An 18,102-nucleotide genomic window follows, 5' to 3' on the forward strand; every position below is an offset into this window, starting at 1 on the left:
ACGCCCAATACAAGTGGGCAGGATGAATGGAGACGTGATGAACCACAGACGAGGTTTCTCCGGGACATCATGAGAGGCATGGGTTTTGGAGTTAGCAGGTCTGGATGTGAATCTCAGCCTCACCCCTATGTGACCTTGGGCGGGTCACTTAGCATCTCTGGGCCTTGCTCTCTCCTCTATAAAAGGCAAGGTAAAAATAATACCCACATGGCAGATGAGGTGAATGAAGTTCAGAGAAGTTCTGTATCTGCGGGGTTACTGGGGGGGCGGGGGGAAGAGGTGAGTATATAAGAGGCTTAGCACCCACAGATGGCCATGGCCATTACTGCTGTCTTACTCTACAGTGGGGACAAAAGACACCTGTCCATCCCCTGCCTATTGTGCCCACGATGCCTGAATGGGAAACAGCTAGTCTGTTTCTGCCAGGGACTATCTATCATCCATCAGATAACTGATTCCTCAGTGCAACTCCAGCTTCAAAGACCCGCACAGGTGTGATGTGGAGGGGACACTGAGAGGGTAAAACGTCACAGGGTGTGGGCTGGGAGCCACTCTCTCTGAAGAAGCACACTCACCTTCTCGTTTTCAGTTTTGTTCAGGTAATAGTCCCTTGAGGGTAAGCCCAGGCCAGACTGGTCCACCTGGAGAGAAAGGCAGGAGTGAGAGGGGGTCTCCTGTCGCACATACACACCGCCTGCTGTGGGGACAGCTGGCACATGGCAACACAGGACCGGCCTGGGTCCCAGCCAGAGCAGGAGCTGGTAGCAGAGGACCCCTCTGGGGTGGGGCCAGCCGGCGTGGGAACAGACACATGTCTGGCTGCATAGCTGCCCGGACACGGGGATTCTGGGCCCTTCCGAAGGGCTAGAGCCACCCTCCCTCTAAACACCTCTTAGGCTTGGCACAGTGCTTCTACTTAATTAAACACTTCCCAAGACGGTGCAGTGGTTAAGACCCCTGTAGCCTTAGTCAAGTCACTGAACCTTTCTGGTCCTTAGGTTCTTTGCATGGAAAATAGGGGAAATAATACCTAGCCCTCAGAGCTGGAATGAGGACTCAAAGGAGAGAGCCAGGGGAGGACGTGCTGAGGGTCTGGCAGGTAGGGGAGGGTCAGTTCCTGACAGCAACTCTCAGAGCCTAGAGGAGGTGTTGTTACAATTCGTTTGATTGAGAAGGAAACTGCAGCTCAGAGCGGTTGAGGCACTTGCCCGAGGTCACATGCTGAGTGAGAGGCAGAACTGGGTGGGAACTCGGCCTTCACGGCCCCCAGCCCGGGCTCCTCGCTTCCTCATCTGAGGGTGGGTGGATCAGGGCCGGGGCTTCCCTGGGGGTGCCGATACAAAGTCCAGGGCAGGCTCCGGCAGGCAGAGAGGGACTCCAAGCCATTCCAAGCAGAGCCACAAAGGGCGGAGGCTGAGGTGAGGGAACCGGGAGGGGGCTTTAGCTGTGTCCAGGAGTTGGCATCACTCTGGGGGCCCGCGGTGACCGATGAGAACCCCGGAGACCCGTCTATGCTGCACTGACCCCACCTACCCGAGGACGGCAGCCTGCTCTTTCGTGACTTGTTGCCGACAAAAATCTCACGGTTCAGAGTCTCCAGAAATAATCCAGACTCAGAAACCAGAGGCCTGTCGCCCAGGGCAAGTCTGCCCCTACTCCGGCGCTTGCAAAACTCAGAACAGGTTAAATGCAAAACATGCCCATTCGTCTTCCTGGGGACCCAGGCCAGCTCACCTGGATCACGTTGCTGTTGGAATTCTTGGAGTCGGCACTGACGTAGACAGAGAAGAAGGGAGACGTGCGGTAGTGGGAGGTGACCACCTGCAGGGTGTCCTGGAAGTTGTCCTTGTCCCAGGGACCTGTGATGTTCCAGCCCCCTAGCTGCGGGCAGAGAGAGGGAAGGGGGAGGTGAAGAGGCGGCAGGAGACCCGGGTGTGAATTCTGCTCCTGCCACGGACTTGCTCTGTGACCCGGAGCAGTCATCTGACCTCTCTGAGCCTCAAGAGCAAATGAAAGGGATGGTCTTCGTCGAGTGTCTGACCAGCAACAGGAGACGCTGGGTGGAACGAGATTTGCCCTAAATGAGCGAGCAATGAATCCACGTGGCAGCTGCTCTCTTGGGGATGGGGATGGAAAGGAGACTTCTCCCACACCCTGTTCACTTTTTGAATACTGACTCATGTGGATTCAGTTGTGCACAAAATTCAATTGTGCCTATGGAAAAAAAAAGTCTCCATATTTTTAAAAAGGTTGATAAAGCCATGGTCTCTAGTGTTTCTCAGAGCTTGGACTCTTTTTTATTTATTTATTTATTTTTTAAGTTTACTTGTTTGTTTGTTTGTTTGTTTATTTATTTAAAGCATGAGAGAGAGAATCCCAGGCAGGCTCCACACTGTCAGTGCTGAGCCCGATGTGGGGCTCAAACTCATGAACCGTGAGACCATGACCTGAGCCGAGGTCAGATGCCTAACCGACTGAGCCACCCAGGTGCCCCTGGGAGTTTTGTTTTCAAGTAGGCTCTATACCCAACACAGGGCTCAAACTCATGACCCCGAGATCAAGAGTCGCATGCTCTACCATCTGAGCCAGCCAGGTGCCCCGGAGATGGGGTTTTGTAACCTCCTCGGTGTCTCTGGCTTGGCACACACTGGCATGTGGGACCAGTGCCAGAGGGGAGGACTGTCTGGTCTCCGGTGTCCACAGCTCCCCATCCTGCTGCAATGACTTCTCAGAGCCAAGCCAGGAGGCGGGGCCCTGAGGGAGCATGAGACAGCTGGAAAACATCCATGGCCACCCTCTGTGGGTGTCAGGCAGCCTAGCCAGTCATAGGCAGCCCCTGCAGAGTCCATCCAAGGCTGACTGGGAGGTGCCCAGCAAGAAAGAGTTCTCCCCTGTGAGAGAATGGGAGGCCTGGGGTAACTGGGGCCCTCCTCATGGGGGAGGAGAGGGTTCTTCTTCTTTTTTTTTTTTTTAAGAGAGACAAAGACAGTGGGGAGAGGGGCAGAGGGAGAGAATCTTAAGCAGGTTTCACGCTCAGCACGGAGCTGACAAGGCTTGAGCCCACTACCTGGGATCAGGACCCGAGCGGAAATCAAGAGTCAGACGCTCAACCAACTGAGCCACCCAGGTGCCCTGGGGCGGGGGGGAGGGGGTTCTGCTTCAGATCTGAGACTTTCAGTTGGTCCTTCTGGAACATACCCCTCTTCACAAAAACACACCCTCTGCAGAAAGGGAATCAACAAGGTAGAGAAATGCTTTTTCTATAAATACGGCCCCCATCCCACACACAGATGCAGAGAGGCATACATACGTGTGGCACACATCCACAACAGGTGCTGACGTGTACCCTGACACAAATACAGATATTCCCACCCACAGAGACGCATGCGTACACATGAGCACGTGCACGCATACACACACACACACACACACACACACACACACACTCAGACACACTCAGCCCCGACAGGTTCTACAGTCCAGCTGAGATGTGAGGTTGCCAGGCCCCAGTGGTACCTGAGAGCTGGGGTGGCAGCCAGAGGGGTGGAGGCAGGTGGCTCAGGCTGGAGGAGATCCATGAGAGCCTGCTCCAAGAACTCACCTTCTCAATCAGCTCCATCAGGGGCTTGGCCTTAAGCTCCTCGATCCTGGTTTCATTCATACATGCACGGTAGTATACTTGGGCCTTCCTTTCTGCCTCGCTCACACTGGCTGTGGAATTTTCTGGAATGACAAGGGATAGCAGTTTGCAACACGCCCTCAGTTGCTCAGTGGGTAGCACTGAGGGAGTCCTTCTCAGAGCCTCGGTGTTCTCAGCTGTAAAAAGACCTAGGACTTCTCCCTGTCAGGTAGCCACAAAGACTCAGTCACAGCGGGTATACGACTGCCCCTGGGCAGATCCTGGGAAATGAGGTGCTTCCTAATTTTTGCTGAGTGCAAATAAGAAAAGCATACCATGTGTCTCCCTGTCTGCCAGGCAGGTTCGCAGACATGTCCCTAGGCTGGCAGCATGGGCCACCCAGAAGGACACCCTGCTTTCCCTGCTGGCTAACACGTGGCCCAGACACCCCCGCCTGGTGTGTGGGACAGAGGCCTGTCTTGGTTTTCAGATCCCAGATGACTTCTCTTGGGATAAAGCATGGAGCTGAATGGAAGCTTCCAAGGCCTCATTCCCTAGGAGTTTCCTTCTCCCTTTCTCCCCTGAGGGTCCAGGCTGTTCATCAGATTTACAGTTCACACAGAGTGCTTTTGCCGTGTCTCTTCCTAACTCAACAGTCAGCACCTCTATCCTTACACCGGGACGCCTGGGAGACCTTGGTCCCCCTCTCCCTGTCCTCAGTGTCCCAGTCCAGGAGCTGCCTGCTGAGGGCCACACTCCTGTACGTGCACCAGCACAGGGCAGGGCCCTGTTTATACCCAGGGAAGGTGACCACGTCCTGCTGTTCAGGTCGTGAAGGACCTACTACCTGCCAGAGCTCCCATGCCTGAGCCTTCATTTCAGAGCCCTGCTCCAGATAATGCCTGGGTCCCTGACCCCCTCAATTCTGTCTGTCCACTTTGCTGCCTCTCCGGGGAACCCCTTCCTCACTGCTCCACAGTCACCTTTCCTCATTTCTTTTTTTTTTTTTTTAATGTTTATTTATTTTTGAGACAGAGAGAGAGCATGAATGGGGGAGGGTCAGAGAGAGAGGGAGACACAGAATCCGAAGCAGGTTCCAGGCTCCGAGCTGTCAGCACAGAGCCCCACGCGGGGCTCGAACTCACGGATCATGGGATCATGACCTGAGCTGAAGTCGGACGCTCAACCGACGGAGCCACCCAGGCGCCCCGTACCTTTCCTCACTTCAAATTCACTTCTCCTGGACCCAGAAACTCCTTCTCTTGCTTCCTTCAAAGACTCTCCCAAACCCCACCTCCTCCATGAAGACTTTTCTGGCAGAACCTTATCCACTCATCCACTAAATAGATGCTAGATGCTCACTCTGTGCTAGGTACTGCACAAGCTTCGGGGACACAAGAGACAATGTCCCCGTCCCAGTGCTTCTTCCTTTCTAGTATGACGACACAGATAACAGACAAGAAAACACATGAAGAAAAATGTCCCCCTGGCCCTCCTGTATGGGACACTGTCAAAATCTTACAGCCTTCAAGGCCTCTCCCAGAGGCCATCTTTCCTATGGAGCCTCTCCAGAGACGTTCTTTCATGAAGGCCCCAACATGGAGCACCTATTGAGTGCCGGGCACTGGGCTTGGCTCCAGTTTTACAGACATGAATAAGACCCAGGTAGTCTCTGCCTCCAGGGAGTTCATGGTCTAGTAGTGGACACAGCCAAGCAAAGAAATGACCAAGAGACACGGAGGTGCTTTGGTTACTGCAAATGGCTATGGAGCCCAAAGAAAATTCACACCCTTTGGTGGGGTGAGGTGGGGTCAGGGGGACTCTAGCTCTAAGCCAGTTCTTTTGTTTATTTTTTATTAAAAATACTTTTTAGGGGCACCTGGGTGGCTCAGTCGGTTAAGCGTCCAACTTCAGCTCAGGTCATGATCTCACGGTTTGTGATTTCAAGCCCTGCGTCAGGCTCTGTGCTGACAGCTCAGAGCCTGGAGCCTGCTTCGGATCCTGTGTCTCCTCTCTCTGCCCCTTCCCAACTTGTGCTCTGTCTCTCAAAAAATCAATAAGTGTAAAAAACAATAAAAAAATATTAAAAAAAATTTTTTTAGTAGGCTCTACACCCACTGTGGGGCTCGAACTGACAACCCCTAGATCAGGTGTTGTATGCTCCACGGACTAAGCCAGCCAGGCTCCCCGAGCTGGTTCTTTTAAAGGTAAGAAGTTATTCACCAGGCAGAAATGAGGGGAAAGAGCCTTGGGTTTGGACAGAATTGGAGAGTTTGGGGAAACACGAGAGGCGCACAAGGGCATGCTATCTAGAGAAAAGATATCCATTTGGAGTGGCCTGTGGTGCAGGGGGCACCCGTCAGCTCCTGACTTGACTTTCAGCGTGGGTCACTTTAGCTCTCCCAGCCCTGTTGCAAAAGCCCACCTGCCCTCCCCCCAATTCTTACCATAACCAGCACCATGGTTTTCTCTGGTCAGAGAGCATCAACCCCCATCTTGCTGAAGTCAGGGTGATGGCCCTGAAGAAGGCATGGGACCAGCCTGAGCTAGTCTGAAGGGAGATGCAGAGACAGAACCCTGAGAGAGACAGTGGTCCAGGGGCCTGAGTGACGAGGGGCTGTGGAGGGTCCACACAGCCCTGGAAGCCACAGCCTGCCATGCCGCTGAAGCCTAGAAACACCTGCGCATCCCTATTCCCTTCTGGAGCACGAAAGGAAGCCTTCCGGAGGGGAGGGCAGAAATGGGGAGAGCTGGACCTCTCCCTGCTCCTCAGACTCAGGAAGCAGAACTTCAGGGAAAGCAAAAGGGGGGTTTCCACCCCCCCCCCCCGAAGCCTTGTTTCTATGACAATGCCTCCCAGCAGCTGGGCTGTTAGAAGGGAAAGCAAAAGAATCATCATTGCTTGCCAGAGCCTGAAAGTAGCGTCTCATCTTCCATATGTGGCTCTGGCCGTGACCCTGAAATGCCAGGGTCGGTGATGGGGGAGTGTGCTCGGTGTACTCTGGCCAATGAGAGGGCCTGGCATCTCCCTCCCCTGCTGCACCAAGGCCACTGAGATAAGAGGCCCAAAGAAAGGCTCCGGAGGAACAGCCTGGCTGTGCTCATTCTAGAGAGTTCCCGGTGCCCATCTTTCTCTGCATTATCGCCAGGAGGACAGAATGTGTGCTTCAGGCACACACACACCCTCCCGCTCTCCTTCGCTGAGAGGCTGCCCCTAATGAGCTCAAACTTCCTTCCTCTGAGCTCCACACCCTGGATCTCACATTTACTTGTTTTTTCACAAATGTTTATTGAGTTCCTATGGTTTGGTGGCTGCCGGGCTGGAGGGAGAGTGCAGCAGACCACGTGGATACGTGTCTGTCCACAGAAGGCCTGTAGGCTGGTAGGTGAGACAGACAGCAATGAGATGATCACAAAGCATCTGTCCGCACGGAGGGCAAATGCTATGAGGACAGGAGGCCCTGAGAAAGGATGGTGGGGGAGGCCCCAGGGAACCCCTTGCCTGAACTCTGGGCTGAAGGCTGAGCTCAATGTGGCGGGGACACGGGGGCCTGTGCTTGGGCCACTTCACCCACTAGTTTGTCCTACTTGTCCGTTTCCTCGCCTGAACTCAGAGGAGGGCACAGAGTAGCCCCCAGCAGTATTTGCTGGGAGAACGGAGCCCAGTGTCTGTCTGGTGAGGAAGGATGCCATATCTGGGCGCCGAGAGGGCGATGAGGTCAGTGCCCGATGGAGACTGGCACAGGCAGGAAATGAGGCAGGTGTGGCAGGAAGGGCCAGGGGCACAGGCCTCACCAGGAATCGGCATTCACATCCCCTGTATTCCCACAGTGACACCGGCTGGGGCAGGAGCTCTGGGAGAAGGTCCAGCTCCTCCATGGCTCCCCCTGCCTCCCTCTGGTTCATGGAGCCCACTGGGACAACCCTCAGCACCCTCTCCCCTCTCCTCTCTTTCATCCTCTCCCGTGGGGCATCTATGACCTGGAAGGCACTGGGGAAACAGAGGTGAAGCAAGACGGCCAGGTGGCAGGCCACTGCAACAGACGAGGTAAGCGATGGTGCGGGCTTGGGCTGGGGCGACAGCAGAGAAGGGGCGAGAAGCAGTTGGAGTATGAGAGAAAGAGGAGTCTCAGATGCCACTGCATTTCCTTGACCTGAGCAAGGGGTCGAGGGATGGGGAGGGGGATAAGCAGTTCGGTTTCCAACATTTTTAGCTGGAGATGGTCTAGTAGACGCTGAGGTGGAACCCCGGGTGTGGACTTTAAAGAGCTAGTGTTTTGAACGACTCTGAATTCAAATATACTCTGGAGGGGCGCCTGGGTGGCGCAGTCGGTTAAGTGTCTGACTTCAGCCAGGTCACGATCTCGTGGTCTGTGAGTTCGAGCCCCACATCAGGCTCTGGGCTGATGGCTCAGAGCCTGGAGCCTGTTTCCGATTCTGTGTCTCCCTCTCTCTCTGCCCCTCCCCCGTTCATGCTCTGTCTCTCTCTGTCCCAAAAATAAATAAACGTCGAAAAAAAAAATTAAAAAAAAATATACTCTGGAGCACACAAATCCCTTAAAACTGCCTATAAGGCCCTATGTCGTGCATTCTCAACAGGGACAATACTGCTCCCGAAGGGGGAGAGAATTAGCTCTTAGGGAGCAGAAATATCTTACCCTTTCACGTGTACATATAATACATAAACTGTAAGTAGTAGTATCCCTTATATTCTTACTGGACTTCATGGACGAAATGGATAAATTCTTAGAAATACACAGCCTACCAAGACTGAATCATGATGAAACAGAAAATCTGAACAGACCAATTACTGGTAAGGAGATTGAATCAGTAATCAAAAACCTCTCAACAAACAAAAGTCTAGGACCAGACAGCTTCACCGCTGAGTTCTACCAAACATTCAACAAAGAATTAAGGGACCAATGTTTCTCAAACTCTTCCAAAAGACAGAAGAGATGACTCTTCCAAACTTACTTCACAAGGCCAGCATTACCCTGATACCAAAACTGAAGATGCCCCAAGAAAAGAAAATTATAGGCCAACCTTCCTGATGAACATAGACGCAAAAATCCTCAACAAAATATGAGCAAACAGAACTCAATAAAAGCAAGTCGCATTTATTCCAGGGATGCAAGGATGGTTCAATGTCCACAATGAAGGATAAAAATTATATCATCTCAACAGATGCAGAAAAAGCATTTGACAAAATTCCATATCCATTTATGATAAAAACTGTCAACAAAGTATAGAGGGAATGTGCCTCCACGTAATAAAGGCCCACAGCTAACCTCATACCCACTGGTGAAAGCTTTTCCTCTAAGATCAGGTAAAGACTAGGATGCCCACTCTTGCCACTTCTATTCAACATAGCACTGAAAGCTGTAGTCAGAACAATTAGCTAAGAAAAAGAAATAAAAGGCATCTGAATTGGAAAGGAAGAAATACTTAAATCTATCAAGTTAAACACAAGTTATAAATCTTTTGTTCTGTGCATATGGTGAATGAGAGAATAAATGTCTTTTAATTTTATTTTTATAATTTTTTTTTCAACATTTATTTATTTTTGGGACAGAGAGAGACAGAGCATGAACGGGGGAGGGGCAGAGAGAGGGGGAGACACAGAATCGGAAACAGGCTCCAGGCTCTGAGCCATCAGCCCAGAGCCTGACGCGGGGCTCGAACTCCCGGACCGCGAGATCGTGACCTGGCTGAAGTCGGACGCTTAACCGACTGCGCCACCCAGGCACCCCAATGTCTTTTAATTTTGAAAAAAAAAGGGAATGGAAGAAGTAACACTCTTGCTATAATGCAGAGAACGTGATATTACATACAGAAAACCCTAAAGACTCCATCAAAAACCTGTCAGAACTAATAAACAAATCCAATAATGTTGCAAGATACAACATCAATACGCAAAAGTCTGTTATATATATTTTTTTAAGTTTATTAGAGAGAGAGAGAGAGAGAGAGAGAGCAAGTGGAGGAGGGGCAGAGAGAGGGAGACAGAGAATCCCAAGCAGGCACTGCCTTATTAGTGCAGAGCCTGATTCAGGGCTTGAACTCATGAACCATGAGATCATGACCTGAGCCGAAATCATCAAACGCTTAACTGAATGAGCCGCCCAGGTGTCCCTGTTGTATTTCTGTACTACACTAATAATGAACTATCAAAAAGAGAAATTAAGAAAACAGTCCCATTTACAATTACATCAAAAAGAATAAAATATATAGGAATAAATTTAACCAGGAAGTTGAAAGAGCTGTATATTGAAAACGACAAGATATTGGTGAAAGAAATTGGAGAAGACGCTTAAATGGAAAGATATTCTGTGTTTATAGACTGGAAGAATTAATACTGTTATGCTGTCCATACTACCAGAAGCAATGTACAGATTCAATGCAATCCTTATCAGAATTCCAACGGCATTTTTTACAGAGACAGAACAAATAATCCTAAAATCTATATGGAACCATGAAAGACCCTGAATACCCAAAGTAATCTTTTTTTTTTTTTAAAGTAGGCTCCACATGGGGCTTGAAATCATGACCCTGAGATCAAGACCTGAGCTGAGATCAAGAGTTGGATGCTTAACCGACTGAGCCACCCAGGCTCCCCCAGAGTAATCTTAAGAAAGGAGAAAAAAGCTGGAGGCATCATGCTTCCTGATTTCCCTGATTAATGAAGACACTATGGGCACAGCAGAGGAAACCATCCACAAAATGAAAAAGGCAACCTACTAAATGGGAGGAAATATGTACAAATCACACATCTGATAAGGGGCTTATATCCAAAATATATAAAAAACTCATACAATTCAACAGCAAAAAAAATAATAATTATTATCTTATTAAAAAATGGGCAGAAGAGGGGTGGCTGGGTGGCTCGGTTTGCTGAGCATCACACTCTTGGTTTTGGCTCACGGTTCATGATCTCACAGTCCGTGGGTTCGAGTCCTGTGTCAGGCTCTGTGCCTGGGATTCCCTCTCTCTCTCTGCCCCTCCCCTACTCATTTTCTTTCTCTCTCTCTCTCAAAAATAAATGCATTTTTAAAAATGGACAGGAGGGGCGCCTGGGTGGCGCAGTCGGTTAAGCGTCCGACTTCAGCCAGGTCACGATCTCGCGGTCCGTGAGTTCGAGCCCCGCGTTGGGCTCTGGGCTGATGGCTCAGAGCCTGGAACCTGTTTCCGATTCTGTGTCTCCCCCTCTCTCTGCCCCTCCCCCGTTCATGCTCTGTCTCTCTCTGTCCCCAAAATAAATAAAGGTTGAAAAAAAAAATTAAAAAAAAATAAAAAATGGACAGGAGACATAAATAGACATTTTTCCAAAGAAGACATACAGATGGCCGACAGACACATGAAAAGGTGTTCAACATGACTCATCATCAGGAAATGCAAACCAAAACCACAAGCAGAGACCACCTCATACCTGTCAGAATGACTAGTATCGAAAAGACAAGTAACAAGTATTGGTGAGGATGTGGAGAAAAGGAAACCCTCATGCACCGTTGGTGGGAATATAAATTGGTGCAGCCGCTGTGGAAAACAGTATGGAGGTTCCTCCAAAAATTAAAAATAGAACTACCCTATAATCCAGCGATTCTACTTCTGGATATGTACCCTAAGTCAGCAAAAACACTACCTCAAAAACATATGCACCCCACGTTCACTGCAGCATTATTTACGATAGCCAAGATATTGAGACAACCTAAGTGCCCACTGATGGATGAATGGATAAAGAAAATGTGGTATACACACCCATACACACACACACACCAGGAATATTATTCATTCATAAAAAAGAAGGAAATCTTGCCATTTGTGATGAGATGGATGAAACTCAAGGATATTATGCTAAGTGAAGGAAGTTAGACAAAGACAAATTAAAAAAATATATTGTATATAATATATATTTTAAAAACCAAGCTCGTAGATCTAGAGAACAGATAAGTGGTTGCCAGAGTTGGTGGGTGGGGTGATGGGAGAAATGCATGAGCTGTTTTAGTTTATCTCTTTAAAGAAATTGAACTAAAAAAAATAAAGCAGAAAAAATATTAAAAAAATTTTTTTGACATTTATTCATTTTTGAGAGACAGAGACAGAGCACGAGCAGGGGAGGGGCAGAGAGGGAGGGAGGGAGACCCAGAATCCAAAGCAGGCTCCAGGCTCCAAGCTGTCAGCACAGAGCCCGACATGGGGCTCAAACTCACGAACTGTGAGATCACGACCTGAGCTGAAGTCGGACGCTTCCAGCAGAAAAAAACCTTTTAGGGAGGGGGCAATTAATGAAAAAAGGTTGAGAAACACTGCCCTTGATGGGGGTCTCCACCCCTTGGTCTGTCTCCAGCCCCTCTCCCTCTTGCTCCCAGATCCCTGCCCCAGGACCACTGTGCTCACTGTCCTGCCTGGAATAATCTTCTCCTCACATCCACGTGGTCCATTCTCTCATGATTAATTCAAGTTTCGGTTCAAATGTCCCTCTTCTGAAAGCCCATCCCTCCTTGACTGGTGTAGTAACAGTGGCCTCTTACCTTCATGGCCCTGCATCCTACGTGATGGGTTTCAAAGCCCTAATGCTTCACAACATTCCTTATTTACTTGTTTATTTGTTCACTGTTTACTGTCTTTCTTGCTGGAACATAAGTTCCGTAAGAAAGGGCTGTCTTATTCCTTACACAATCCCTGCACCTAGTGATGTCTGCCACACAGCTGGCGTATAACATATTAACTGCTGAACGAAGGAATGAATGATGGAATATTCTGGGAGCTCTGCAAAGAAAGGTACCGATCACAACAGCCTGAGGGAGGAGGCTTTGGTTCAAAGTGAAATGAGCCACATTTAGTTTTCTCATGAGGAAAACCTTGGACTCCTCAGAGACATCCCTGCTTGCGCTTACTTTCCAGAAGAAGGTTCCATGGGAGCAGCTGCTCAACAGCATAGCTCCCAGGATGGAGATGGAGGCCATGTTTGAATATGGCGGCACTTCCAGGGCCCCCACGGTATGAAAATCATTTGGCAGCCCAGGGCCAGACCACAGGCCTCCCAATTGCCTGGGTGCTTCCTTCCAGGGACCCTGAGTTCCAGAAACTCCCTCAGTCACTTCCCCAAAGTCTCAAAGAGGAAAGACAGCACACCATTTAATCGGCCCACTTCTTCCTCTGTAAGTTTTTATTGGAACACCCTCTCCCACACCGCTCCCAGGGAGGAAACCGATCTCCAGCACCTGGGCGGGCTGCAGAGATGGGGGTTCCTGGGAATTCTGTGGTTCTGTGGTCCCTGTGCTGCAGAAAGACCATCTGGCCAGGAGCATGTGGGACTCCACATCAGGGCAAGATCTGCACTTGTTTTAGATAAAACCACAGACTCGGTTCAGACCGTCACAGGCCCCCATCCTGTGAGCAGAAGTGGGGGAGCAGATAAACGAAGCATCTTTTTCTGCAGAAGAACAATGGTAAATGATGAGACCATTACCATGACTGGTATCTACTGCAGGCCAAGTCCTGGCCGAGCTCTACTCATCACCACGCTGACAGCCTGAGGTGATACTATCCCCCATTTCACGGGGAAAGAGAGTGAGGCCCAGGGAGAGGAAGGAACTTTTGTCCAGGGGGGCAAAGCTTATATGCGATGCGTTGGCATTTGAACCCAAGCATTCTTAAGCCATCCTGAGAAAACGAACTGCTTCCTCTCCGTGTGGGTGTGGCTGTGAGTGTGCATCTGGTCCTAACAGTTTCCACCAACGGGTGTTGTTACTATCACGCCCAATTTATAGGCAAGAGGTTGAGTAATGTGCCTGAGGTCCCACAAGCGAGTGGCTGAGGTCAGGGACGTGAGCTCTCTCTGCGTTCCTTTCCTTTCCTCCAGGTTGGCGGCACCGAAGCAGTCCAGCCAGCCTGGAGAAGCCCCGGACACCCACTCCCGTCCTCAGAACGTGAAAGACGGGCACGCTGCTGCAGCTGGAGAGCGTGTTGGACACAGCTTGTCCACAGAGTTTCCAATACGCATGGGAAGATGCAACAAAGCTAGACAGCAGCTACCGGGAAAACGAACCAAAATAAAAGTGCAAGACATATCACAGGGCGACACGATTAATTGCCAAGTCGCTGACATGGACAAATTTAATACTGATGGAATGATTCTGTTTCTATTTCTCAGGCAGACTGGCGCTGGGGTAGAAAGAAGGGAGACCACAAATTCCTTGTGGAGTATGGGTTGCTCAAATTGTTACAAAAACCAGGCATTAATTTTGCATGCATTAATCTTATAAAATACGGTAAATATGACAGGCACATAGAGCACAATTGTAGCTCAAACTCAGAGAGGCCCTTTGGTAGCCACAGAAGGCCTGGCGGAGGAAGCAGGTTTTTGTTTTTTGTTTTTAAATGTTTTTATTCATTTTTGAGACAGAGAGAGACAGAGCATGAGCAGGGGAGGAGCAGAGAGAGAGGGAGACACAGACAGGGAAGCAGGCTCCAGGCTCTGAGCTGTCAGCACAGAGCCTGACGCAGGGCTCGAACTCACGGACCGTGAGACATGACCTGAGCCGAAGTTGGACGCCCAACCGACTGAGCTACCCGGGCGCCCTGGAGGAAGCAGGTTTGAGAAAAGTCCTGTAGGATTGGAAGGGGCGAGGCAGGTAGTCCAGACAGCAGAATCATCTGCGTTAAGAGCACAAGCTGGAAAGCCTGGGGCAAGGCCCAGCCTAAGGGTGAGAGGTCTAGCTGCATCCTTCCCCTGATGAAGGGAGGCCATGCTCTTGCCTCCCCAAGGCCTACGAGGACAGCCCAAGCCGGCAACTTGGGTGGGTGGCAGAGTGTCTCTTGGGTGAGGCACCTCTGTCCCATGAAGCTGAGGTCAGCCCTCCCAGCCCGTGAGCTGCAAGGACATGTCACAGTGGCATCTGGCAGTCTTCAGTCCACCTGCTACAGGTCTGCCTGGATATCCTCTGGGGGGGCCAGAGTGAATTCACTGTTCGGAGAAAGGAGTGGCTCGCCCAAGGTCAGCCTGGTCAGCTGACACAATACTCACCAGCACTCTGAATGCTCCTTCTCCTTCCAGAGGAGCCTGCCCTAGGCCAGCTTGGCCAGCCTGGGCACCCCCTGCACACTCCACTCCCCATCAGCTCCGGCCCCGCTCCTGAGGCCAGCTGGCTGACCCCTATGTCCTGCAGAAGCTGAAACCAGTCTGGCCTTGAGCCCAGGAATGCACTGGCCCATGTTATGCACTGGCCCATGTTCCCGCATTTTTTTGTCACCCACTCACCTGCCTCCTGCCCCTTCGGGGGTTTCCAGGTGTCAAAATCCCAGATATCAAGGCCCACAGGTGAGGGGCCATTTCCAGACTAATTCCCAAGAGTGAGCCTGGCAGGAAGGGGACTCTAGGATATTCCTTCTGGTCATAAGCTTCTGTTCAGGAGGATTTGGGGGTGACCTCACCTGCTGTGTTCATCAGGCTTGGGCCAGGTCCCACCTAGACTGGAGAGCTTAATCAAGCTGCCACTGGGAAAAAGGAGGTTGGTGAATCGTGCTTCTGGGCTGCTCTGTGGCCTCTGCATGGTGAATCTGACTCAGGGGAGTCAGTAGAAAAAGAGTGCAGGTTTGAGGCCCCACAGCTCCGGGGCTAAATCTCACTACTTCCTAGGTATTTGTGAGTCTCATCTGTACAGTGGGTATATACATCCACAGCTTAAATAAAATAATACAAGTAAACAACCTAGCATGGTCATGGATATGCCTTGTACCTCTTTCCCTAATAACTAGGTCCACATCAGTGCCTCTAAAAGAAATAAAATAAGCAATAATGAGGTTTTCTTCTGCCACCGCACTAATCCTTACACCATTGCCATCAATGCTCTGAGTCAGTTCCCACCTTACAGACGAGGAGCCCAGTGGCTTCTCTGTGGTCGCACGGCTTGTCACGGAGAGGTCTGGGCTGGCGCTCACTCGGGACACCGAGAAGGTGGCGCTGCTTTGGTGAGCACTTACTAGGTGCCAAGCTCTGTGCTAAGCACGCTGACCTAGCACATATAAGCCCATACTCATGGTAACCTTGGGTTAGATGGCATCATTACCCCCATTTTAGAGATAACGAAACTAAGCCGGAGAGGAGGCGGGTCACTTGTCCAAGGCCACACGAGTGATAAGCGAGCGTGTCAAGGCTGCCTGACTTCAAAACACTGCAGTCTGGCCTCCTGATCCTACCAGACCCCGGCCGCAGGGTCAGGGGCTTGAACGCATGGTTCTGGCTGTTCCGTACCCAGCACAGCACAGCTCTCCACCTGCACCTTGACTCTCAGGGATAGGATGGATGTTAAGGCCAGAGCACGGGACTAGAGCCCACTCCTCATGGCCCCTGCCAGCTGGGGGGAGGGTCGGGGGATGGGGGATGGGGCATGGACTCAGTCCTGGCAAAGACCCAAGGTCCTCCTGATAAGGACTGGCAGGAGCATAGGCCGTGGGCACCACACAGGAGGGCCAGTCCTGGGCCTACACTGGAAAGTTAGAAGGCCTCTCTGCCTGTCTTCTCCGTCTCCTCTCGGTGCTAACTGCTCCCCAGGGCTGGAGCCCGTCTCCATCCAGGACCAGCAATGTATCCTCAGCAAAGTCACTTAATGTCTCTGAACCTGTTTCCTTATCTATAAAAAGGGAACAAGAGTTCCTAAGTCCCAGGGAGGCTGTGAGGATGAAGGAGGCAATGGATATAAAGAACCTGGCACAGGGGCGCCTGGGTGGCTCAGTTGGTTAAGCGTCCGACTTCAGCTCAGGTCACGATCTCACAGTCTGTGAGTTCGAGCCTGGCGTCGGGCTCTGTGCTGACAGCTCAGAGCCAGGAGTCTGCTTCAGATTCTGTGTCTCCCTCTCTCTCTGCCCCTTCCCTGCTCATGCTGTGTCTCTCTCTGTCTCAAAAATAAATAAAAACATTAAAAAAAAATTAAAAAAAAAAAAAGAACCTGGTACACAGCATGGCAAGCAGCAGACACTCAAACATCAGTTTCCTTCTCTCCTTCCTTCAGACCCTCAATGCCCCGCACTGCTAGCAAGATGGGCGGGAGTCATAGCCGCCCCTTATATCTGAAGGAGGTGGGGTGAGACGGTGGGGGGAAGGACACCTGGCCCCGATTCAGGCAAGTCCCAGCCATGCCACCTACTAGTCTGTCCTGTGGATGCCTCTGGACTTTAGTTTCCTCATCTATCAAGTGGGGTGAATGATACCTTCCCCGTTCCTACCTACCGGATCGAATAAGGCGACATCTACAATAAAAGCTCTGTAAACTGTAAAGGACTGTGCAAAGGTCGAAGGTGAATCATAACTACGACACTAACATACACAGCAGCCGCCCCACTATGCCCGGCCTAGGCAATGAGCTTTATTTTTTTTTAGTTATATTTATTTATTTAGAGAGACTGCGTGTGGGTGTGAGAGTGGGGGAGGGGCAGAGAGAAAGGGAAAGAGAAAATCCCAAGCAGGCTCCGTGCTGTCGGCAGAGAGCCTGATGATGTGGGGCTCCCTCCCACGAACCAAGAGATCATGAGCTGAGCTGAGATCAAGAGTCAGACGCTTAACTGACTGACACCCAGGTGCCCTGGCAACGCACTTTAAATACATTTTTCCCACTTTATTTTTGTAACCTGGAGGAGGCACGGTTCCCATTATACTGATGAGAGGAGAAGCCCTGAGAGAGAGGCCATGTCACTGACCTGAGATCACAGAATAAGTGGCAGAGGCAGGATTTGAACCCAGGTCCTGGTGACTAACGGAGAGGCCCTAGGCCATCTTGTTTCCTACTTGGACTATTCTCCTGCATTGGTTGTTGGTCTGTGCCAAGCCCTTGGCTGTCTTTAGGTGCTAGAGAAGGGACATCCTGAATTCTAATCTGGCTACCATAGACATATCTGCCTCTTAAGCAAATATGAACTTCTAGTTCTGAACTCAAAGGCGGTGTCCCCGTTCAGAGGTACCCAGACAGCATATAGAGGGCGGGGGCTCTGCTGTCCCTGACATACTGAGTTCCTTCAGCCCCGCCTCCACACACTACCTTGCTCTGATCCTCAGGGAGACAAGCTGCAAGTTGGACTGCAGAGGGGGCTGCCGAGGGGGGCCTGCCCAGGAGCCACAGCGGGCCAAGGAGACATGGTGGGTGGGCCTCACCCAGCAGCAAGGGCACTTCCTTCCACCCCCGGGGGCTGGCATAGGAAAGAAACGATAGGTCGCCTTAACCTGGTCTGCTTATTTCCACCATCATCAAAAAGGCACAATTGCCTGAGATTCGTAATTGTCAAGTTAGAATTTTTTCCTGTCTCATAGAAAGGTTTCTGTCCCCTTTGGGGTCTCTTCTTATATTTTACCTACTTTTGAGTACCTTGAAGGTATTTTTAAAAACTTAGTAAGTATCTGTTGAATCGCTGAATCTAGATTCTGTCACTGATGGCTTTTCATGATCTAGCCTCTCCCAGCACCCAGGACGGGGCCGGGTCAGCAGGAGAGG

General features: G+C 50.7%; 1 protein-coding gene and 1 long non-coding RNA gene across 5 annotated transcripts in view; one reads left to right on the plus strand and one right to left on the minus strand.

Annotated features, from left to right (window-relative positions):
* Positions 1 to 18,102, minus strand: part of ECE1 (endothelin converting enzyme 1) — a 116,616-nt gene that overhangs the window by 29,174 nt on the left and 69,340 nt on the right. For all 4 annotated transcript variants that reach the window (XM_045035241.1, XM_023258263.2, XM_045035242.1 and 1 more), the window contains exons 5-7: positions 3,602 to 3,723; positions 1,735 to 1,881; positions 576 to 641 (exon numbers count right to left, since the gene is read on the minus strand). In XM_045035241.1, the coding sequence (XP_044891176.1) occupies positions 576 to 641; positions 1,735 to 1,881; positions 3,602 to 3,723 (335 nt within the window). The remainder of the gene's footprint in view (positions 1 to 575; positions 642 to 1,734; positions 1,882 to 3,601; positions 3,724 to 18,102) is intronic.
* On the plus strand, positions 6,703 to 14,060 carry LOC111561688. Its single transcript, XR_006583979.1, has 3 exons — positions 6,703 to 7,001; positions 7,451 to 7,667; positions 13,482 to 14,060. It is a non-coding gene; the product is annotated as an uncharacterized LOC111561688 (long non-coding RNA).

Source organism: Felis catus, chromosome C1 (assembly GCF_018350175.1).
Source record: "Felis catus isolate Fca126 chromosome C1, F.catus_Fca126_mat1.0, whole genome shotgun sequence".
NCBI lineage: Eukaryota > Metazoa > Chordata > Mammalia > Carnivora > Felidae > Felis > Felis catus.